The sequence below is a fragment of the Cnephaeus nilssonii genome (assembly GCF_951640355.1).
Source record: "Cnephaeus nilssonii genome assembly, chromosome: 11".
Lineage (NCBI taxonomy): Eukaryota > Metazoa > Chordata > Mammalia > Chiroptera > Vespertilionidae > Cnephaeus > Cnephaeus nilssonii.
Window position 1 is genome coordinate 31,573,430 of NC_137082.1, and position 23,978 is coordinate 31,597,407.

A 23,978-nucleotide genomic window follows, 5' to 3' on the forward strand; every position below is an offset into this window, starting at 1 on the left:
CATATGGGCTGAGGGGCCAGTGAAGAGCAGAGGCCCTGAGCACTACTTCCTGGAGGCATGTCCACGTCTCTCTGAGAACTAAGATGAGTAACTGCTCACCCTGGGGTTGCTTCCCTGACTGTGAACATTTCACAATCTAGAAGCAGGAACTGTTTAGAATGTAGAGGCTGGCTACTGTGTCACAGCCTTATCACCCCTTCCCAGGCGCTTCCTCTTATATCACAGAGCTGGGGCCTCACCCCTCTCACAGAGCAGAGGGTCCGGGTTCTCCGGGCACACACTTGGACACAGCAGGCCACTCAGGCCTCCAGGATGCCCTTCCCTGCCTCCTGGCCCCGCCCTCCTCCTTGCCTGCTGCTGACTCTGCTGCTGGGCCTCCCAGGTGAGCACTCCTTGGGGTAGAATATTCTCTCCCTGCCCCAGGACTTCTTCCTTCCCCTGGAATTTTAGAATGTCCAGGAAAACAGGGTGCATCACCCAGTGCTGCCACAGGGCAGGATCTGAGCACATGAAGTCAGGGAGCTGAGTGGTTTCTCTGTGGGTCCATCCACTGCACCTGTTACCAGAGGCATCAAAACAGATGATGCTTCAAACCACAATAGCGACAACTCTGTGCATGAAACCCTCTGATCATCACAACATCCCTGTGTGAGAACTATTACTACTATCCCCGATTTGCACTTGAGGAAACTGAGGCAGAGAAACATGTCCAGTGTCACCCGAGTAAGGCATGGTTCAGCTTGGATTTAAGCCCAGGCCGAGCAGCTCCAGAGCTCACTCCTTAAACCATGTTTAGGCCTTCGCCGTGGAGGCTGGTTGAGGAAAATCAGAAACACAGAGAAGTAAACCCAAGAACAGTCATCACCCATCAGGCCGCTCAGAGACCCAGAGTCCAGATGCTGCTGTTTACTCAGGAACTTCTGTTAATATGTTGCATGGTTCCTATATGCCAAGTATGTTGCTGAGCATTTACTATGTATTATAATTTTATTTAATCCTCACAAACACCTGTGGACTAGCTTGTGAGGCTATCCTCCTATATATATTTGTGATGCGTGTGTGTGTGTGTGTGTGTGTGTGTGTGTGTCTGTGTGTGTTGGTGTAAGGGAATGCACACACACACACGATATTTTTGAAAAACCTTTTATTTTTGTTCTCTTCAAATCCTCTTCATGAAATGCATATGAACAGATGTTTAGTTCTCTCGGTCTCTCAGACACCCTCCCTTCTTTCTACTTCTCTAAACTTACTACTGACCCGCCCTAAAGTGTTAAGACAAGCAAGCTCCTTTCTTGGTGAAGTGAGTAGAATTTTGTGCATTATTAACGTGGCATCCCTCTCCCATGATGGAGGGAGGTGAGGAGGGGAAAAAGGGGATAAAAGACAAAGAGACTCCTGTCTATATCTGCAACTATATTTATATCAACATCTATATCCATAGCTCTCTTTCTGCACCTACACCTACACCTATACCTGCACTTACATCTACATCTGCGTCTGCATCTACGTCTACATCTACATCTACATCTACATCTGTACCTACACGTGTCTATATCCATATCTATACCCTCTAATGTCAGTTGAAGCATCAAGGCCCCAGGGAGTATAATGAGTAATAACTTTTCAATTTCTTGAACACCCACCATGTGCTGATACTGTTGGACATTCTGGTGTCTGTTTTCTCATGTGAGCACTCTACCCAAGGCCGATCCTCTTGTCGCCCCTGCCTACAGGAGAAAAGCAGAGGCACGCAGAGTTTCCAGACCACCCGGTGGTAAATGGTAGAGCTATTATTTGAGCTCAAACGGTCTGATCCTAGAGCTCATGGGTTTCATCTCTACCCCATGTCCTTTCCAGGAGATTTCTGCCGCCTGAGACAGTGGGTGTAGGGAAGAGTGGCTGGGTTGGGGAGAGAGTTTGTGGTTTTCCGTTCTAGGTTCTTCTGCTTCTTGCATTTGCACAGAATGCTTGTGTGTGTGTGTGTGTGTGTGTGTGTGTGTGTGTGTGTGTGTGTTACCATCTAGTTGAGAAACTCCGTTTCTGACATATGTTCCACAGGACTTGCCCACTTAAAATAGGCTTTAGAGTTTCAGAGAGGAGTCTGACTGGGTAGTTCACACATATAATATGCATATTTATTGGATACCGACTCTGCACCAGGAGCCATTATAGGAACTTGGGGTGCAGTGGTGAATGGAAAGCTAAAGTAGCTGTCGTCGTGGAGCTGATATCCCGGTGGAGAAATGGCAGTAAACAATAAGTAAGTAATTAATACAGAATATTGGAAAGAGGTAAGTGTGAGGGTGGAGATTCTGCTGAACAGGGGAATTGTGGGATCTGTACGGCGGGATGTGTGTTAACCGATGTAGTCTGGGTGGGCATTGAGAAGGGACATTGTAAGCCAAGATTAATGGAAGGTTGGGAGTGAGCCCTGAGGTTCGGGGGAAAAGCCTCCTGTCAGGGAACAGCATGGGCGAAGGCCCCGAGAGTAGAGTCTTGCTGCTGTGTTCAGGTACTTAAGCTTTTGCTCCGAGTGAAAAGGTTGTCGCTGCCAAGTTTTGAAGAAAGTGACATGATCTGACGTATGTTTTAAGTGATGATAACATTTCGCTGAGTAGAGGCTATATCTGCACATAGAGAGAAGCAAAGCAGGCAGAGCATGCATGCAACCAGAAGTGACTTGTGCCAGGACAGTAGCCAGCAGAGACAGGGGAAAGCTGCGGAAAGTGGGTGCATGCTGAAGGGGAACACGGCAGTCCTGGTGCCTAGGATTTCCAGTTGTTTGGGACCTGAGCATCCAGAGGAATAAAGGTGTCTCGGGTGAGGTACAGAGAGCGATGGGGAACTGAGGAGTTCAGTGTAGACACGTTAGCTGGGACATGTTCATTTCTATCCAAAGAACGATGTGAGTGGAGAGTTGGACACACACGTCCAGAGTTCAGGGGAAAGGCTGTGATCATAGACGTAAATGTGAGAATTACGGATGCACAGTTGGCAGATTGCTCCCATCCCCTGCCCCTCTCCACGCTGACCCCTCTTTTCTCTTCCCTCCTCTGTTCTCTCCCCTTCTCCCTCCAAGATTCATTCCTATTTTTCCCATTTTTGTCTCAGCTGTTCAGCTTCCCCATCCCCAGTCTTCTCCTCCAGATTTAAAACTCCAGACCTTTGATATTCTTGGTACCAGAGGACCTGTCCTATGGCAGCACGTGGCCTCCTCAGCACGTGTGGTTGCAGATAGTGTAAGTGGGTGGGTCTCACCAGCTCGCACTCTGAAAGGAGACCCACAGAATTTCTCCCTGAGGAGAAGCTAAGATATCGAAAAGATCGCTGGACTTATTTGTGGTGCCACAGCTGCCTCCTCCCCCGCGTGACACTGTTTCATCTTTGTAGCCTGTGCTTTGGGTGTCATATCCAAGAAATCATTGCCACATACAAAGTCATGAAGAGTTTCGCCTATGCTGGGTTTTTTTTCCTGAGAATTTTATAGTCTTAGCTCTTATATTTAGTTACCAGAGGCACAGCGCGCATTTGAAATTGCACGAGGAGGCGCCCCACGGGCCGCTGTGGGAGTCAGGCCGGACCCCCGCTGCAGATGCTGGGACCCTCGCCTGACTTCCACCCCAGGCTCCCCCTGCCTCCCTGCCTGTGTCCATTCTGGGGCTGCACAGGCAGGAGCGGCAGCTCAGCCAGCCCCAGGCCTCCTGGCCCCCCTGCCTGTGTCTGCTCCAGGCCGCCAGAGCCTCTGTGCTGGCTCAGGCAGGCCACCCTCTGTCTGTCTCTGTCTCTACTCCCAGCCTTACCTGCCGCGCAACCTCCTCCAGTCTGGTTGTGACCCGTTATGGCATCCTGGCCTAATTTGCATATTACCTCTTTATATGTATAGATATGTATAGATGTTGACTAAGAAAATAATGGAGAATATGCAAATAAGTAAAATCAGAAAGAAAAGAACATTCTGTGGGTCACCTTTGCAGGTTTCTGATTCATGTTGCATTTACTTTTGTTTATGATGTAAGGTAAAGGCCCAACTTCATTCTACTGCATGTGGACATCCCATGGCCCAGCACCATGTGTTGAAACACTTCATGCAATGACCTTGGCGTCCTTGTGGAAAATCAGTTGTCCATATATGTGAGGGTTTATTTCTAGATTTTCTATTCTTTCCCATTTAACTATCTATTTAATGAAAGAACAACACTTACTTTGATTGCTGTAGTTTTGTACTGTGTTTTAAATCAGCAAATGTGAGTCCTTGAACTTCCTTTCTTTTTCAAGATTGTTTCAATATTTGGGGTCCCTTGAGATTTTACCTGAACTTCAAAAAACGCCATGGGGATTTTATTGAATCTGTAGATTGCTTTAGGCCCCATTGGCTTCTTAACAACACTAAGTCTTCCAGTCCATGAACACAGATGTTTTTCCATTTAAGTCTGTGTAAATTTCTTTCAGCAATGTTTTATACTTTTCCATTTACAAGTCTTTATCTCAGTGGCTAAATATACTCCTAAGTATTTTATACTTGCTGTTGCTATTGAAAATAGAATTGTTGCCCTATCCCTGTGGTCGGCAAACTGTGGCTTGCAAGCCAGATGCGGCTTTTTGGCCCCTTGAGTGTGGCTCTTCCACAAAATACCTCGGCCTGGGCGAGTCTATTTTGAAGAAGTAGTGTTAGAAGAAGTTTAAATTTAAAAAATTTGGCTCTCAAAAGAAATTTCAATCGTTTCATCAGTTGTACTGTTGATATTTGGCTCTGTTGACTAATGAGTTTGCTGACCACTGCGCTGGTTTGGCTCAGTGGATAGAGCATCAACCTGGGGACTGAAGGGTCCCCGATTCTATTCCAATCAAGGGCATGTACCTCGGTTATAAGCTCCAGGCCCTTGTCCTTGGTCAGGGGCATGTAGGAGGCAACAAATTGGTGTGTCTCTCTCACATCGGTGTTTCTCTCTGTCTCTCCCTCTCCTTTCCACTCTCTCTAAGAATCAATGGAAAATATCCTCGGGTGAGGATTTAATAAAAAAGAAAGATAATAGAATTGTTTGCTTAATTTCATTTTTGAATTGTTCATCACCGCTGTACCTTATAAAAATGTAATTGAATTCTGTTTCTGTAAAAATATTAGGAATGTTCTTTTCTTTCTGATTTTACTTATTTGCATCTTCTCCATTATTTTCTTAGTCAACATAACTAAAGATTTGTTTGTTGTGTGGAAGTTTTTAAAGACCCTCTCTTTGTTTTTTAATTTTCTTTGTTGTTGTTTTTTAATTCACATTTTATTTACCTCTGCACTAACCTTTATTATTTTCTTCCTTCTGCTAATTTAGTTTAGGGTTTATTTTCCCCTTCTTTTTCAAATTTCTTTGATATACAGTAAGTTATTGATTTATGATTTTTTTCTCTTTTTAAATGTGTGCATTTGCAGCTATAAATTTTCCTCTCACACTGCTTTGTCTGCATCATATGTTTTGGTGTGTGGTGTTTCACTCTCACTTTCCTCAAGGTATTCTCTGATTCCTCTTATGATTTCTTCTTTGAGCCATTGGTTTTTTGGGTGTGTTGCTTGATTTCTTTTCATTTGTGGGTACTTTATTTTCCTTCTGTGGTTGCTTTCTAGTTGTATTTTGCAAACTACTTCACCAGTCCACTGCTTGAATAGCTCATATGTAAATTCCAGTAATGGCCTTGTCATCCATACTCTGTGACAATGCCGCATGCATAGGTGTTTTTATTTATAGCAACTGGTTTCTCTAACAGTCAGAGAGATGTGTGTGATAAACAGAGTAATGTGCCCCAACCACACAAAAGAAGTTTATTCCTTAATACCCAGAGCCTGTGAATATTTTACTTTATATGGTAAAAGAGATTTTGGAGAAGTGATTAAATTAAGACTCTTGATATAAAAATACTAGAGGCTCCATGCATTAAATTCGTGCACGGGGGTGGGAGGTGTCCCTCAGCCCGGCCTGCACCCTCTTGCAATCCGGGACCCCTCAGGGGATGTCTGACTGCCAATTTAGGCCCAATCCCAGCAGTCAGACATCCCTCTTTCAATCCAGGACCACTGGCTCCTAACCGCTCACCTGCCTGATCACCCCTAACCACTCTGCCTGCCTACCTGATTGCCCCTAACTGCTCTCCTGCCTGCCTGATCACCCCTAACTGCCTCTGCCTTGGCCACTATGGCTTTGTCTGGAAAGATGTCCGGAATAACATCTGGAAGGTCATTCAGTTGTCTGGTCTAATTAGCATATTACGCGTTTATTATTATAGATTATCCTAGATTATCAGGTGGGCATAATATAATCACAAAGGTCCTTACAAAAAGATGGTAAAAAATCAAAATTAGAGAAGAGCAAGTGACAATGGAAGCAAGAGGTTGGAGTGATAGGCAGATGGGAACCACGAGGAAAGGCGTGCGGGCAGCCTCTAGAATCTGGAAAGGCAGAGAACAGAGCCTCCAGAAGGAACGTAGCTCAGTGACTCCTTGAGTTTAGTCCAGTAGCACCAACTTTGGATTCTGACCTCCAGAACTATAAAATAACAGATTTCTGTTGTTTAAAGTATTTTCTTAAATCAGCCTTAGGAAACTAATCCTATATAATAAAAGGGTAATATGCAAATCAACTGAACGGCTGGATGACTGGTCGCTATGACACGCACTGATCACCAGGGCCAGACACTCAACACAGGAGCTGCCCCCTGGTGGTAAGTGCACTCCCACAAGGGGAGCGCCGCTCAGCCACAGGCCAGGCTGAAGGGTGGTGAGTGCAGTGGCAGTGGGGGAGCCTCTCCCGCCTCTGAACAAGCACTAAGGTTGTCCACCAGTCGGACATCCCCTGAGGGCTCCCGGACTGCTACAGTGTGCAGGCCAGGCTGAGGGACCCTTTCCCCACCCATGTAGTGCACGAATGCTGTGCACCAGGCTTCTAGTATAACATGATTTGCTATGTGAAAAAATCTCAGGAACTTGAAACATTGTTTTACTTCTTATTTGAATGGCACATTCACTGTGTGTTGGGAGCTCTGCACATCACTGTCACTCAAGTACCCAGGCTGCTGAAGTTGACCCCATCATGACATGTGGGTCTCCGGGGAAGCAAAGTTGATCCGTAGAGGTTCTTGCAGTTAAATGCAAATCCCACAAAACACAGCCTTTATCTCTGCTCACAACTCAGTGGTCTAAGGAAGACTCCTGGTCCCACCTGGCAATGGTCTAGAAGTACGACACTCCATGAGGCCAGAGAGTGGAAAGAAGAAATATTTGGGAAAGCATGACCCTTCCAGAGATGACATGGCACTTAAATGCAACCTTTTTTAAAAATTCAATGTTAATCATTTATTATTATAATGACAATACAGATGACATCTTTTCAGTTCACCATTACATTCCCGCTATGATAACAATGCTTCCTCTATTATGAATGCTACTTAATCCTTTAAAAACACATTATTTACGTTCTGGCTGGCTTGCTTATTTGGTTAAAACATCTTCCGGATATACCAAGGTTGCGGGTTCAATCCCTGGTTATTGCACATACATGAATCAACCAAGTAATGCATAAATAAGTGGAACAACAAAATGCTCTCTCTCGGTCTCTCTCTCTCTCTTAAAACAATAAATAAATAAAATAAAATAAAACATGTTACTTACTATGCTTGGATATTTGGGCATAATTAATAAAATAAAAGATTATAAGACATTCCAAAATTTTTTACTAAGTGAAGTATCTAGTTTTTTACAACTTACACTCCCCTTTCCATTTTAATAATGGAAACAATTAAATTATTTCACTACTTGATATTAAACAATAACAAGTAACAGGCATTTGGTTTTTTTACTGAATAGAGAATATTACAAACAGTTTCATTTCCCTTTCTTACTTATCATGACTTTGTAGCATTTCCCATCAGAACTTCTTCTGTGAAGAAAAACAGCCCCAAAATGAAGGCTGTGCAGGGCTCAGGAACAGCAGGTGATACTAAGTCCTGTCGGGAAGGACAGGACCTGCCTCTGGGGGTGTAGGGTCATCTTGAGATGAAGCATCCTGATGTCTGGATACATCGGGTTTCCTAGGAGCTACTGCCCAGATGGTGCTCATCTGTTTGGCTCTCCTCAAACGCCCATTCTTTTCCTCCGTCTCCATCCACAAACAAACGTGTTTCTTTAAAAACCTGGCCATCTCCAGGTTTAATGGGGACTTATCCCATTCAAGCCATTGCGATTCACACCCTATCCAGCACCTGTGGCTTCTCTGAAGCTTTCTTTCAGTGCCCGATGCCCAGAGAACATAGGCAGCCGAGTCCATTCATCCTTAAAGCTTCTGATGGCTTCCCGTTCTTCGTTGGTAAACTTTCTTTCATACTCAGAAGGCATTCTGAAGTTGAGCCACGACCTGGTTCAATTCCAACTTGTAGCTCAGGTTCAGCAGCAAGTACCACCCAGTCCCTTTACCGAGAGACCATGAAGATGAAACTGGGTAAGGATTTGATGAGTCTTTTGCAGGCACTGGTTTCCCTTTTGCAGTTCTCTGCAAATGAAAGTTATTCTAAGGGATATATGATTTCTCTACACCAACTTCCTCATCATCATACAACCTGCCATGGATGAGTTGGTGTTCCTGGCAGAGACAAACTCCTCAGATGGCTGGTGGTACCATCAGCAGCCATTCTGTTCTGCTCGGCAGCCAAGCTTTCTAGGAAAAGAACCATCGAACCCCTCCATTGGTGGCACCAAGCAGAACCCCTCCATTGGTGGCACCAAGCAGAACCCCTCCATTGGTGGCACCAAGCAGGGGGAAAACTTAAACCCATTATTTGACACATCATGTTACCTCTCTGTACCTCAGTTTCCTCATTTGTTATAGGATCTCACATTACAGGTTGGTTGTGAGGGTTACATGTATGACACATGCAATATCCTGGGCTCAAGGCCCTCTCAGGATGTGCACTGGGTCGATGGAAGCTGTTGTTGATAAATACTGACCGAGCCCACAGGCTCCCAGATGCTGAGTAAATAACTGCTCTGTGCTTCCCTCCAGGAGGGACAGGTGAGGAGCTGCAGGTGATTCAGCCTCAGAAGCCAGTGTCCGTCACAGCTGGAGAGACGGCCACTCTGAGCTGCACCATGACCTTCCTGCTCCCTGTGGGGCCCACACAGTGGTTCAGAGGGACAGGGCCAGGCCGGGAGTTAATCTACAGTTTCAAAGGAGGCCACTTCCCCCGAGTAACAAGTGTTGCAGACGCCACGAGGAGAGACAACTTGGACTTTTCCATCCGCCTCAGTAACATCACCTCAGCAGACACAGGGACCTACTACTGTGTGAAGTTCCAGAAAGGAGGGGGTGATCCTGACACAGAGTTCAAGTCTGGAGCAGGCACTCAGCTCACCGTGAGTGGTGAGTACAGGGGGATCCTTTGTCCATCGTGTGTGACAACAAGTCAGTAGAACGACTTCCATCTTTGAGCAACAACTAAGAGTCAGGTGCGGAGGTGGGTGCTTATAGTCATGATCTGATTCCTGGTCTGATTTCCCCCCGTCTGCAGACCAGGGGAGCTGAGGCCTGGAGATGTCATGCTATTTGCTCAGGCCCCACGGCTGGTCAGTGGTGGGAAAGGTCTGGAACGCCCGCTTGTCTGGCTCCCCAGCCCTGGCCTTTCAATCCTGTCAGCCCCTTGGTGCCAGGGATGAGGGAACTGAAGGTCTGAGTGACTTGACCATCACAAGGCCAGACCTCACCCACCTCCAGGGAGTGCTCCCCTCCCTGTGTCCGAGGCTCCTACTTAGTGACACCCACTGGGCACCTGCTGTGAGCGAGGCTCTGCGCTGGGTGCTGAGGCAGCTGTAGAACAAAGCAGGCAACGGCTCTTCCCTCAAAGCTTCGTTCTCTCCCTCCAGTGGGAGGAACTCCCTAGGGCAGGGAGTAGAGAAGGTGCTGCTTTCTCTCAGCCTCACAAACATCACAGGAGAAGGAAACCCTCAGAGGCCCAGACTCCTGCTCACTCTGACAGCCCCCGCTAGGAGGAGATGCCCAGAAGGGGGCGATCACGGTGGGTCTGCCGGGACACCCTCTTTATTCCAGAATCCCAGTCGCTGTCATGAAGCCTCCCAGCAGAGTTGGGTCATCTCAGAATGTCCCTCACCCATGGAAGAGGCTCCCCATGTGGGAGACTGAGGGGTCTATCCATTGAGGCAACACCATTCTCATTGAGGGTGTTTACCAGAGGCCCAGGATCCTGAGTCCTGGAATGTGAGCATGCAGGGACCTTCAAACCCTCCAGCTTGACTCCCTAAGTACAGAGGGGCGCCTTGGGTCAAAAAGTGACAGGGATTTGCCCAAAGTCACATAGCCAGAGACTGAGGAGATTGTTCCAGAACCCCATCTGATTTTAGCAGCTTTTTGCTTCTTCAAAGACAGACACTATTTCCATCAAAAAGCTGATTAATGCAAGCACTGAATTAAAACTCATTACAGCACACCATTGAACAGCGAGCCAGCACCTCTTATGTTCACTGGTACCCACACCTTCACATGCCCCTCACACTCAGACTTTGTGGCCCAGGTGATTGGGAACCTCCCCGTACCTCCAGCCACATCGCCCCAAATGGAGCATCCACATCAGCACCTACAGCTGCCCCTCCTCCACCAGCTGCCTCCCCTCCAGCCTGTGGAGACAGCATCGTTCATTCACTGTCTTCTGTTGATGGGTGTGAGCTGTTCCCAGCCTTGGGCTATTCACACAGTGACACGGGATACCCTTGTCCATGGGTCACCCTATTTTAGAGGGAGGTGCTCATGGAAGTGGCATTGCTAGGTCACAGGGTGCGTGCATTTTAATTTGTGTGGGTATCGCCAAATTTCTCTACTAGACATGGTAGCAATGGAGTCTCCTCACAACAGGCAGGGAAGGTGGCTTATCCTGATTTACATATATTACTGTGTTCCCAGACAGTGTCCCTTGTCTAGGCATCACAGGTGTCAGTGTCTCCATCACCTTGGCTCTGCTGCCTCCTGGATGAGAGCTCCTGCCCCTTCCCTGAGCTCCTTGCCTGGTGATGCCTGGCTGAGCAAGCAGCGGTAGGGGAAGTCAGGGGTCATGTCTTCTTCTTTTTTTTTTTTTTTAATATATTTTATTGAATTTTTACAGAGAGGAAGGGAGAGGAATAGAGAGCTAGAAACATCGATGAGAGAGAAACATCGACCAGCTGCCTCCCGCACACCCCCCACTGAGGATGTGCCCGCAACCAATGTACATGCCCTCGACCGGAATCGAACCTGGGACCCTTCAGTCCGCAGGCCGATGCTCTATCCACTGAGCCAAACCGGTCTCGGCGGTCATGTCTTCTTGATGGCATTTACTCCTACAGCCAGTGCTGCGAGGGAGGGGCCATCCGTTGCCCTTAGATGAGGACACTGACCTGAGCAGGAAGGGGAGCTGAGATTTGAACCTCAAGCAGCATACCTCAAAGCCCCTGCTCGCCGCAACACCCCACTGTACGTGTGGAGAAAGCTCCAACCCTTTTCTTAGAATCATGCTTTTTTATGTTCTTCAGAAAAAAAATAATTTAAGAAAGGTCCTGTGGGGGAGGCAGGTGCAGCTTTATGATTGAGATGAGACTGATCCTCAAATGTCCCATGATCTGGCCTGAAACTATTCCTACAGGACGTGGCTCTGCCTATGGAGGCAGCCAGAAGGCCTTTCCCTTCTTTGTGGTGTTTTCCTCACTGAGCAGCCGCAGGAGCCGCCTGGCCAGTGGCCTGGATGGAGCAGAGAGGGGTCGCTGAGCCCCAGCACCGCCTTGGGCAGCATCCCTGTCTCTGCAGACTGAGGGTGCGGAGGCGGCATTTCCTAGAGGGCCCTGCGCCCCCGTGAGCAGGAGTTCCTATTCTAGACTCACTGCCAGGAGCCCATTCCCCCATTTATTGCCAGAGGTCCCCCGGCCAGGGCACTGGAGGGCGCTCCTCCCTGGAGCAGGTGGCAGTCAGGGTCAGGCTCCTGAAGGTGGGCACTTGCTCTGCTGATGGACGTGCATACCTGGGAGGCCAAAGGAAATACCTCTGGGGCACAGTAGTGGCCAAGGGGACAGTACCTTCATTCACTCCGTTTTAGTTTTCTCATCTCTAAAATGGCGATGATCATGCACCCCTTTTAGGAGAGGGGGAAGGATTGGAGGTGCTCTGTCTGAATCACTAGCACAGAGGTGCACCCCCAAATCAAGGTGTTATGTCAGTGTCATGACCCAGTTAACTTGGCTGGGCCTCAGCTCCTCACCTGCAGAAATTGTGTAGAATAACATAATAAAACCACTGATTAATAAAATATTGATGATATAATCCAATCTGCCTTTATAGAATGTTTTCAGGTGAGACTGTTGAGAGTTCAGACCCTCATTGAGCCACAGTATTGTCATCCCACAGCTGTGTGCTCTGGGCAAGTCTCTGTCTCCCCTAAGTCCTCAGTTTCCCCACTTGATGAGGATGATAATTGTGGCTCCATTCATGGGTCTGTAAGGATTGAGGCCCGCTATGAACAGCCAGTGCACAAAAATGAGTCTGACCAGGAACTCTGTCCCGGGGCCCGGACTGTGGGAAATCATCTGGGGGGAAAAAGGTGAACTTTGAACAAAGGCCTGGAATTGCTTGTCGGCTCTGCCCCTCACTCAGAGTTCACCTCTGGGAGCATGAGTGTCCTCCTTTGTAAGATGAAGACAATGACATGCCCTCCCAGCATTAATAAAAGGATAAAACACAGTATATGAGAAGGTTTGACAGTGCCGCATGCTTGTCGTTAGTGGTGATATTCACAATCTTGTTCATTATTCGTTATATTCCTTTTAGCCAAACCCTCGCCCCCTGTGGTATCGGGCCCCACGGGCAGGGCCCCGCCTGGGCAGACAGTGAACTTCACCTGCAAGTCCCACGGCTTCTTCCCGAGAAACATCGTCCTGAAGTGGTTCAAGGATGGGAATGAGCTGCCAGCCTCCCAGACCACCGTGGACCCAGAGGGAGACAGCCCTTCCTACAGCCTCTCCAGCACAGCCAGGGTGCTGCTGGCCCCGGGGGATGTTCGCTCCCAGGTCATCTGCCAGGTGGCCCACGACACCCTAAAGGGGGACCCTCCTCTTCGTGGGACTGCCAACTTGTCTGAGGCCATCCGAGGTAGATGCCCCTCCCACCCAGCCCAAGCCCACACCTGGCCCCTGGCCTCCAAGCCTGCTCCTCCCCCTGCTCTTTGCTCCAGAGTTTGATTTTCCTGGAATCTAATCCCTGATGGTCCTTCCCTTCACCAGGCACCTGGATGTGCCCATCACTCAGCCCTGTCTAATGGCAGCTGGCAGGTGCACACCCACCACTGTACTTGGTAGTTTCATCTACTTTACCAACAGCAGCTCCACTAACCGAGCACCTACTATAAGCCAAGCTCCTATGTGCTTGGCGATTTCATTTATTTTCCTACAGTGACAGTGTCCCACTGCATGCGGGCTGTGCTTTTTCACTTCAATCATATTACTCTCACAGGAGCTGCGAGTGCCTGAGCACCTACTGTGTGCAGGCTCCCGTGCTTGGTGATTTCATTCATATGAAAGAGCACCATCGGTGTCTGAGCACCTGCCCTTTGAGATGCCCGTCCTGTGGTGGGGGAGCTTAGGATGGAGCCCTCCTCCGTGGCCTGTGTTCCATGAGGCCAGAGCTATGCCTGTGCTGTTTCAGTGCCGCCCACCTTGGAGGTTACCCAGCACACGGTGTCAGAGAAACAGAAGAACGTCACCTGCCTGGTGAAGAACTTCTACCCCCAGCGCCTACAGCTGACCTGGCTGGAGAACGGAAACACGTCCCGAACAGAAACGGCCCCGACCCTCGCAGAGAACAAGGATGGGACCTTCAGCTGGAGGAGCTGGCTCCTGGTGAACCTGTCTGCCCACAGGGAGGATGCGATGCTCACCTGCCAGGTGGAGCACGATGGGCAGCCGGCGGTCACCAAAATCGTCACCGTGGAGGCCCTGGCTCCCCAGAAGGAGCGAGATGAACCCCCTGGTGAGGCCCCACTTTAACTGACCCGGCTCTGACCAAAGTTTATCTCTACTTTTACAAGTAGTAATTCGTGCTTATTACAGAATAACCTAGAAGTCTATAGATAGAAAGTAGCATTTTGAAGTGAGCTCCCCTCCTGAAATCCCACACTCCATCGTCACCACTGGTAAGAGTTTGGTACCTACCTTGATCTTTTCACATCAATAAACATTAAAGAAAGAGGGAGGGAGGGAAACCACCCTGTTCACAATGTCTGCCTCTTGCTTTCTTCCCCTGACAGTCACCGCGTTCACTGGCCATGTCAGCCCCTGCCTCCTCCGGCTCTTTCTAACCCCCTCCTCTTCTCCATTCCATCCTAGTCGTTCCCAACTGGACCAGGCACCCAGGTGGCAATGAAGGGTCCCAGCTTCGGCCCCCGTTGTCCCCTATTTATGACAGTGAAGCAGCAATCATTACAGCTGCTCACTGAACAATACCTACATGCAGATTTCAGTCCTTTAAGATCTTTGTTCTGTCACCCATGTTAGGAGTTTGGAGTTTTACAGAAGGGACTCCGGGAGCAATGGAGGGGTGTTGGGAAGACCTCTTGTCGTAACACCAAGTAATTGGGCTAAACTAATCGAGGTAATCTGAGTCCCAGAGGACAGGGCCTAGCAGCCTATAGAACAAGTATAGGATAGAGACACGTTCCTGCTCAGTTGGGCATTGCCCAAGGGCCTAGAGAGTCCCCTTTTCTATGATCAAAACATGTCTTATTTCTCCCTCATGTAACATCAGGAGGGGGTTGGGTCAGTTTTCTAAGAGTCTTTACTCTAGAAGACCTTTCAAAGGCCCATGTTCCTCCCAACAAGTCCTATGCTGTTGTCCTCATCTGCTGGGTCCATGCTGGGTCACCAAGTGTCCATGCTGGAAAGTAAACACAGAAGGAAAGGACAATTTCCCTTAGAAGAGGAGATATATAGAAGTTGCATAAATGTGTCCACTAATAACTTAGTTGTGTATGCATATCTGGTTACAAGTAAAGTCCATAATTGTGTGGTTATATGATTAAAGACATTGGTTTTTCTACAAAACCAATACCTTCACATACAATAAAATTAACAGTAATTCCCTAATATGATCTAAAGTAGAGCATATACTGAAACTTTCCAAATTTCTTTAGCTGTTTCTTTGTGTTCCAAAATTGGTTTCAATTCAAATATAAATACTCGGTAAAATCTTCCTGTGAAACTATCTAGACCTTGAAAATTCTTTGGGGGAATTTTCCATTGTAATTCATTTTCCTTAATATTTTGGAGCTATACACATTATTCATTTCATATTAAGCAAATTGTGGTAGGTTGTGCTTTTTGAGGAAGTTATCAAATGTCTGCCTGTAGAGTTGGTCATAATACTCCCTCATTATCCTTTTGATGTCTATACGATGTGTAGCGATATCATGTTTCATTCCTGATATTGGAAATGTGTTATGTCTTTTTTATTCTTGATCAAGCTTGCTAGAAGGTTTTCATTGTGTTGATCTTTTCAAAGAACTTACTTGTTCTTTTATTGATTTTCTCCATTAGTTCTCTGTCTTCAATTTCATTGATTTTACTTATCCTTTCTCTATAGTTTTCATTCTATTTGCTTTGTGTTGGTTTCATTCTTCCTTTTCTAGTTTCCTGAGGTGGAAATTAAATTACTGATTTCAAACATTTTGTGTTTTCTAATGCCACACCTGAGTTGCCTCTTATACCTTGGTAGTTAGGAGTGTGCAACCTATGATGCCCAATCTCAGGGTTCTTCTTCCTCAGGTCCTGAGCCAGGGCGCCTTTCTCTTCCACCTCTCAGAGTCCTCCTATGCGTGTCCCTGCTGCTATCTTTAGGGGTCAGAGTTGTCGTGAACAGGAAGAGCAGGAGAGGGGAGTCTCTGTCATCTTGTCTGGACCACCCTGGGTTTGCATTTTAGCTTCTGTCCTTTTTTGAGGCCCTGACCATGGCTGTTAATTACTTCCTGCAGCTCTCAGTGTGCCTGACCCAGCACACCTGCTAAGTACTGAGGCTGGAAATGGATGTCTGGCTTGTCTAGGTTGATGAGCTGGAGCAAAGTGCAAGATGCCTATGTGACCCTCTGCATTGGGATGCCACAGCCTATCCCAGCGTCTTATGGTTCAGGCCACTGCAGACCTGGCCAATGGGCTTGGCTTGAGGATGTACAACATTTTGGTCATTTCTATGGTATTGGGCTGTTTTACAATATTTCTAGGTGAATGAACCTCTCTTCAGACAGTACAGCATAATCCACATATGTTAATGCAGATTTATGCTGTATGGTTGGTTTCAGTAGTGGGAGAAACATTCTGAGTTCTCAGATTTTTCAGTTCTTTTTTGTCTTTAAGAACTCCAAATTCCCTCCGCACCATTTCCTTTTCTTTTTAACACTTACTTGCCACCAGGCACTTTTCCTCCTTTTTTTTCCTTTTCCACAGAAGGAATGCACTTTAAATTGTGCCTGCTCCTTCCATCTCATCTGTCCTTTTAAAATGTCCCTGCTTTGCCCAGCCTCAGTGGCCTAGTGGTTGAGTGTCAACCTATAAACCAGGAGGTCATGGTTTGATTCCTGGTCAGGGTACATGATGGGTTTGCAGGCTCGATCCCTAATAGTGGGTATACAGGAAGTAGCCACTCAATGATTCTCTCTTATTATGGGTGTTTCTATCTCTCTCTTGCTCTTCCCTCCTCTCTAAAATTCATAAAAATATATTAAAATCCTATATAATAAAAGTATAGTATGCAAACTGCCCCCTTGACCAGGAGTTCATCCAGGAGTTTGACCAGGGGGTGGGGCCAGTAGGAGAAGGGAGGGAGTACCTGGCCGGCAGCCCCTGGGGACCCTACCAGTGCACAAATTTCATGGACTGGGCCTCCAGTATATATGTAAAATAAAATGAACCTACCTCCTTGTATGAGGTTCCTATGACCACTGAAATAAATTACCACACATTTGGTGCCTTAAACAACACAAGTTTATTGTCTTACATATCCAGAGGTCAGAGGTCTACAATGGGTTGGCAGGACTGGGTTCCTTCTGGCTTTAGCAGAGAATCCATTTCCTCACCTTTTCCAGCCCCCAGAGGTTGCCCACACTCCTGGGCCGAGGGCCACATCACTCTGAGCTCTGCTTCTGTTCTCACAGCTCCTTCTCTGACTCTCCTCCCTGCCGCTTTCACTGAGTCGGATCTTTGTGAGTGAAAATGGCTCTGCTTGTGAAATCCAAGACAATGTCATTCCAATTCTTAACGTAATCAGTATGACTACTTCCTTCTTCCAGGAAATGTACCATATTCACAGACTATGGAGATTTGGAGCCAACCTTTCGAACAGGCACACTTTAACCTTTTCAGTGAGCTGTGCTCTGACCTGCGGACACTTTTCAATGTGTCAGATGTAGGGTGGGTTGAGTGTTGTTGGTGGTGATGTTCCCAAGTAGCTCTCAGGCGCCCTTGACGGCTCCCCTTCTCCTTGTGGCTGAGTGAGGGTGGGATGGCAGCCTCCTGGCAGAGTGTGCACTAGGATTTGGTGGGTTTTCTGTTTTGACTCTTAGCTATTTTGATGTTTTCTCATTTTTCTCCTCTGGTAACACGGAGAGTCAGTGGTGTGTAGAATTTAATTTCCCTTTTGTGTTTTTTCTTGGGTTGGGAGAGGCCCTATTTGCAAACAAGTAGCTGTGCTGCTGCCATTGTCCTCAGCAGCCACAAGGCGACAGAAGATTGTTGAATGCAATAGCCCATAGGTCCCTATCTCGGGGTCCCTTCTTCATCAGGGTGCTACCCTCACTGAGCAGGCCCATTGAAGTGGAGAACTCAACCTCCTCTCTACCTCTGCTATTCCTAGAATTATGTCCTTGGCCCACATCTCAGTTTTTTCTTCCCTCTGCCTCTTGAAGAAAAGAATCTGCAATGCTATCAAGAACTCTTGTGGCTCACACTTAACTTTTACCTTGTAATTATCACTCTTAGCTTTTCATTGTTTTTCTCCAAATTACTAATGTCCCAGTAACATCGATCCAATCTTATAGTTATTATAATGACTATTTGCCAACTCCTTTTAAAACTCTTAATGCCCAAGTATTCCTTACCTTTGGGTTATACCACCCCACTTCACCACCAGTGAAAATGTTAACAATGGCACCACGAGGGCCAGCTGGGGCTGACTCCTGCTCTACCTCCCACCAGTGCTAATGAGTGATCCACTTTCTAGATTGCATTTTAGGGTTTTTTTAATTGTGAAAATGTTATATTCAATGTATACACAAGGGTATGGATTCTAAGAATCAATAAGGGATAGTTAGGATCTTTTCTGAAAACCTTTTTTTCTGACAAAATTGTTTGATATTGTAATGTATTTCTTTTCACATTTCAATTTTACACATTACAAAGAGCACCATCCTTGTAAAAATATTTATGGATTCACCTGTTTCACCAAATTCTTCTCTAAAAGTCTTTTTTCCCTCTTATCTTTAAGTATAGGCCTAGCTGGTTTGGCTAATGGATAGAGCATCAGCCTATGGACTGAAGGATCCTGGGATGGATTCTGGCCAAGGGCACATGCCCCAGTTGCAAGCTTGATCCCCAGTAGGGGGTATGCAAGAGGCAACTGATCAATGATTCTCTCTCATCATTGGTGTTTCTTCCTCTCCCTTCCTTTGAAATCTATAAAAATATATTTTAAAAAATTAAGTATACCTGATATACTGTATGATATTGGTTATATTAATTTCAGATACATAACATAGTAATTCAACATTTTTGCACCTTACATTGTGATCACCCCACTAATTCTAGTAATTATCTGTCTCCATGAAAACTTATCACAATATATGTACTACATTCCCCTTCACCTTCTTCAGCCATCCCCCTCACCCATTCCTTTCTGGTAACCTTCCCTTTGGTCTCTGTTTCTATGAATCTGTTTTGTTTTTTTATACATATAAAGTGAAATCCTGTGTTATTTGTCCTTCTCTATGTGATATATTTCACTTAGCATAATGTACTCTAGATCCATCTAAGCTGTAGAAAATGGCAAGATTTCATTCGTATGTATACTAGAGGCCCGATGCACGAAATGCGTGCAAGAGTAGGCCTTCCTTCCCCCGGCTGCCAGCACCAGCTTCCCTCTGGCACTCAGGACCCAGGCTTCCCTCTTGCCACAGACAGGTACCCTGGACCAGAGGCAACCATGGCAGCTGCCTTGGCCCTTGCAACCCGGCTTTGTCCAGAAGGTCGTCTGCCCTCTAGGAGAGGGTGCAAACTTGATAATGAAACTCTCATCCACTGATGGGGTGTCCTAGAGAGCCTCTCAGTTGAGGATTTCTATTCCCCAACACCCCACAGGAAATATGGCGCAGCCTCCAGTGCCCTTTTAAGGATTATTTATTTATGAGAAATAGTTGCAATGCCTTTATTTTTTTAATTTTAAAAACAAAAACTTCATGTTGTAAACCTGCAGATTCGCATTTCTGTGTCCAAGAGAAAAGTATCAGCTGACATGGGGACTGGGTTCAGGGTGGGCTGGGTGGCGTTGGAGTCTCTCTCAAGCTTGTGACCCCTTTTCCTTGACTCACCAGGGAGTTTTTGAGCCAGCTGGTCTCGTGAGGCCAGACCACTGTGAGATCTCCCTCAGCTCCTGAGAACATGGGGTCACCAGCCTTGTCTGTGGTGCCATCCAAGTCTGCCCTGCGACCCTCTCACTGGGAAGCCTGTCTCTACTCCTCTCAGATTCCCTGTTCCTTTTCATTACTATGACTCCATGAGGTTGGACTTGTCCTCATCAATAAGGAAAAGTCTCAATGTCATTTGATGGAAAAATTGATGAATTTTTCTAGGTTGGAATCCCATTAATCTGTACCCTTCTTAACTCTCTGAGCCTCAGGTTCCTCATCAGAATGAGAATAATACTACCTGCCCCATGGGGGTGGGAGGACCCAGTCAGTACATCAGGCGCCACACTGTGGGTCACTGAGAACACATTCTGTCCACCGCCTCCCTCAAGAAGGATGACTCTGGCAGCCTACTAACGGGGTCACCGAGGATAAAGAGCCTCTTTACCTGATTGCTGCCTCAAGTGTCAGCCCATTAGAGCTGCAAAGCTTCAGAGTGGTCCTGGGTGCAGGTAGCCTCAGATGGAGTGAGTCCAGGACTCTGCAATGGTCTCCTCTAATGGTTTCTACTGTCCCTTGACTTGCAGGCCCAGCACTATCTACTCAGTTCTTGGCTGTCCTCCTCGGCCTCCTAGGCTGCAAGGTGCTGCTGATGGTGGGGGTCTCTGCCATCTATGTCCACAGGCAGCGGAGAGCCTGACTGTAAGTTGTGGGACAGGGAGGGCAGGCTAACATCTGTCCCAGAGGAGAAGGTCAACAGGAGTGGTCAGCCCACAGGTCACACATGGTGAGGGCCCAGGTGGAATTTAGACAAGGTGACACCCTCTATTAATATTCTCAGGAGGCTTGCAGATGCCTTTCAGAGATTCCTACCTCCCAGGAAATGTGTGGCGTCCTGTAGAAGGAGGCTGGCTCGGTGGTGTTTGAAAGGTGTTCACAGAGTCCTAGGGCTCCTGCAGAAGGAGGGGGCAGAGGAAACTGACCGAGGCCAGCTGAGGGGGCGGTTCCCTTGGAGACCACATCTAGTTGATTTGATCGCAGGGCTCCCTGGGCAGAAGGAACCCACATTTACAGTCATGTTGAGCAGTCCGGTCAGCTGCTCTGATGGCTGTTCCCAGTAGGACACTCTGTGTGACAGAGGGGAGGAATGGGAAGGAGGACCAGGACCTGGGGAGGAGGACTAGGGGCAGAGTCCAATGCCAGGGGCTGCGTGTCCTCTCATGACCGGCATTCCAGGAGGAAGACAGCCCAGGACATAGGAGACATTCAGGGAACACTTCTTGAATGATGAGCAGATAATTAAAGGTGGACACATTTCCCACAGCTCCTTCCTTTCTCCCCTGTTACATGCCACTCTCAGTGTCTGCTGCCTCCTTCTTTCCACGAGGGACCCAGCCCCCAAAAAAAACGTTCATTAGAAGCTTCAATGGACTCTGATCCAAATGCCTCCCCCGACCCAGAACTGCTGCCCACAGGCTCTTGCTCCTAATCATGGTCCTTGATGCCCCAGATCTGGGTCTTCACACAGGTCCTCTCAGACACACAGACACAATCCCAAATTATCGCAGCTCCCTTATTCCATACACAGGACTTAGGTTTGAAAGGAGTGGTAGATGGGATGCTAGGAATTGAGGGCATTGAAGAGACGGTGACCTCAAGTGCAATCAGACCTTCAGGAGTCACCATTGACCTAGAAGCTGGAGGAAGAGAAAGAAATACTATGACCAAGTTCTGTAATTTGATAGTTTCCCACTCACATTCACTTTGCCATTGGTTTAATAATGGGTGTGCCTTTAAAACGAGTCTTTGTGGTTGCCCTTTAAGGATGTTATGTAGCTAAGGTACAGTGCTTTCAGGTAAATGAGAATTCCTGAAATGATATTTCAACTGGGAGCTGGGGCAGGGGCAGCTCTGTGTCCTGGCTGTACCAGGCCGAGGTTGTTCTTGTTGAGCTGAAGGAAGAAGAGGCAAGAGGATCTTCATTTATCTTAGCAGATTTTCTTAGTAAGGTGTTTTTTGTTTGTTTTTTGTTGTTGTTTTTACGTATTGTAAAAGAAGTTTCTATAAAACACACACACACAAACACACACACACACATGCACACAGAGAGAATTCCAAATTATCATGGTTTAGGATTATGTATAGAGATATTAAGTAATTTTTCATAATATATATTTATGAATATATCTTGAATAAAGAAGTTAATTATTATCTTTCTGTTTTCTTGGTATTAAAATACCCTTTTTTTTTTTCTTTCTTTTTTTTTTTTTTTTTTGTAGAATGGCCTTTACATTAACTGGTAGGTGATTTGAAAATTATTTTTCTTTCTTTTTCTTTTCTTTTTTTGTTAATCCTCACCAGAGGATATTTCTTTCCATTGATTTTTTTTTTTTTTAGAAACAGTGAAAGAAAAAAAAGGAGGGAGGAAGAGAGAGAGAGAGATCAATGTGAGAGAGACACATCGATTGGTTGCCTGGAGCCCCACTCTGGGCCAGGGATTAAATCTGAAACCCAGTACATGTCTTTGATCAGAAATAGAACCCGAGACCCTTCGGTACTCAGGCCAACACTCTAACCACTGAGAAACACTGGCCAGGGCTGAAAATTATTTTTCTTGATAAATATAGTATATAATGTTTTTTCAAAAACATTTTTTACCTACAATGACTAAGTGTAGAATCTCTTGACCAGACAACCCATTAAGACCACACAATCACTCACCAGACACTGAGGGAGATGTGCTCAAAGTCCTTTAGACAAATCACAGTGGAGAAATTCCTCTCTGAGGTCTTATAGGCATAGAAACATGGGTTCAGATACTGGAAAACACACACCAGCTAAGTGACCTTGAGCAACTCACTAACACTCTCTGAGCCAACTTCCTCCTCTGTAAAATGTGACTCATGGTACCCCAAAGAATTGTGGGGCTTTAGAGGAGAGAGCAGTCTATGAGCGCACACAGGGTCTAGAACAAGACTGTGGGTGATACAGACCCTTTTCTTCCTTTGCTCATTGAGGAACTTGCACCCTCCGTGTTTTCCAGTGTGGTGAAGTAATCACACTGAAAGATTTTCCCGTGGCCTGGCTGCCTGAACATGTTCTCAGACTTTTCTGGGGAAAATTACCCCACTTGTAGCCTGGCACCTGCATCCACGAATCTATTTGAAGACAGCAAGATCCACATTTGCTTCAAAGTTGGGCACACGCTTGCTAGCATGAGGGGAAGTTGGAACACGCCTAATGTAATTGAAACCTGGCCCTGATACTAAACCAGACCTAACAGTTGTTGTTGTTGTTGTTGTTTTCAGAAGAGAACAGCAAGACTCCCCACAGTGCCTATGGACCACCGGGTCAGACTGGTCCCAGAGCCATGCAAAGGTGCAGAAAGCCTACTAATGACTCCACGAACCCCGATGGATGGCCGAAACCTAAATTTGCCCTTTGCCCTTTGCCAGAACCTGTGTGCAGATGCAGGGGGATCAGGAATTTGCATTTGGCTGGGCACCTAGATCTCACCCAATCTGACCCACCCTCTAGGAATGCCTTTCTACCTTCTCTCACCTTTCCCATTCCTTACTTTAGGTGGCTTAGTTCAACACTGTCCAATCAAGATTCCTGATTAGAATGAACACATATGTAAATTTCTCCTTCCCATTAAATTTGCTCTAAGCCTGTAGTCCAGGGTGTGGAAGGAGACGGATCTGAGCCCTGACTCTCTCTCCTGGTTTGGCAGCTGGAAGAATAAATCTTTTCTCTATGAAACACTCTTGCCTCAGACTTGGCTTCTCTGTGAGCGTTAGGCATCTAATTCACTGACTTTGTTGGCTACATCATGACTTGAGAAAAATAAGGTTCTTTTTCTTTAAAGCAAATCCAATCTGGTTCAAGATGATGACTTAGGAGGCACCTGACCTCACCTTTGCCCAGACACTTAATGAAACTGTAGCTACTAAAGCAACAATTCCCTGAGAAAGAACCCAGAAACCGGGTGAGCAACTCCCAGACCTTGGACACACACCCCAAAATCATAACTTCATCAAATAAGAAAAGATGGGACACAATCTCAGGCTGTTACCTGACACAATCTCCCCATAAACCCCACACCCGGCACGGTGACCTATAATCGGGTGTAGAGGGCTGCCTGGGAAGGCACATGGGCATATTCTCTAATTATGGTCAGCTGAACTCAGGGCGATAGGCAGAGCCACGCCCTGGGAACATGCTTCCCCAATGAGGCTGGACATGTTGTCAGCTTGACTTCATAGCAGCTCAGGTGTCGGCAGGGTCGGGTCTAGATATGTAAATCCAGT

The 23,978-nt window shown here is 46.7% G+C and overlaps 1 protein-coding gene across 1 annotated transcript; it reads left to right on the forward strand.

The window, feature by feature from the left end:
* Positions 1-297: 297 nt before the first annotated feature.
* On the forward strand, positions 298-23,112 carry LOC307107228 (signal-regulatory protein beta-1-like). Its single transcript, XM_079784326.1, has 6 exons — positions 298-382; positions 9,039-9,395; positions 12,837-13,157; positions 13,710-14,033; positions 20,256-20,370; positions 22,977-23,112. The coding sequence occupies exons 1-5, from the start codon at positions 313-315 to the stop codon at positions 20,366-20,368; spliced, it is 1,185 nt and encodes a 394-aa protein (XP_079640452.1). The 5' UTR covers positions 298-312; the 3' UTR covers positions 20,369-20,370; positions 22,977-23,112.
* The last annotated feature ends 866 nt before the right edge of the window (positions 23,113-23,978 follow it).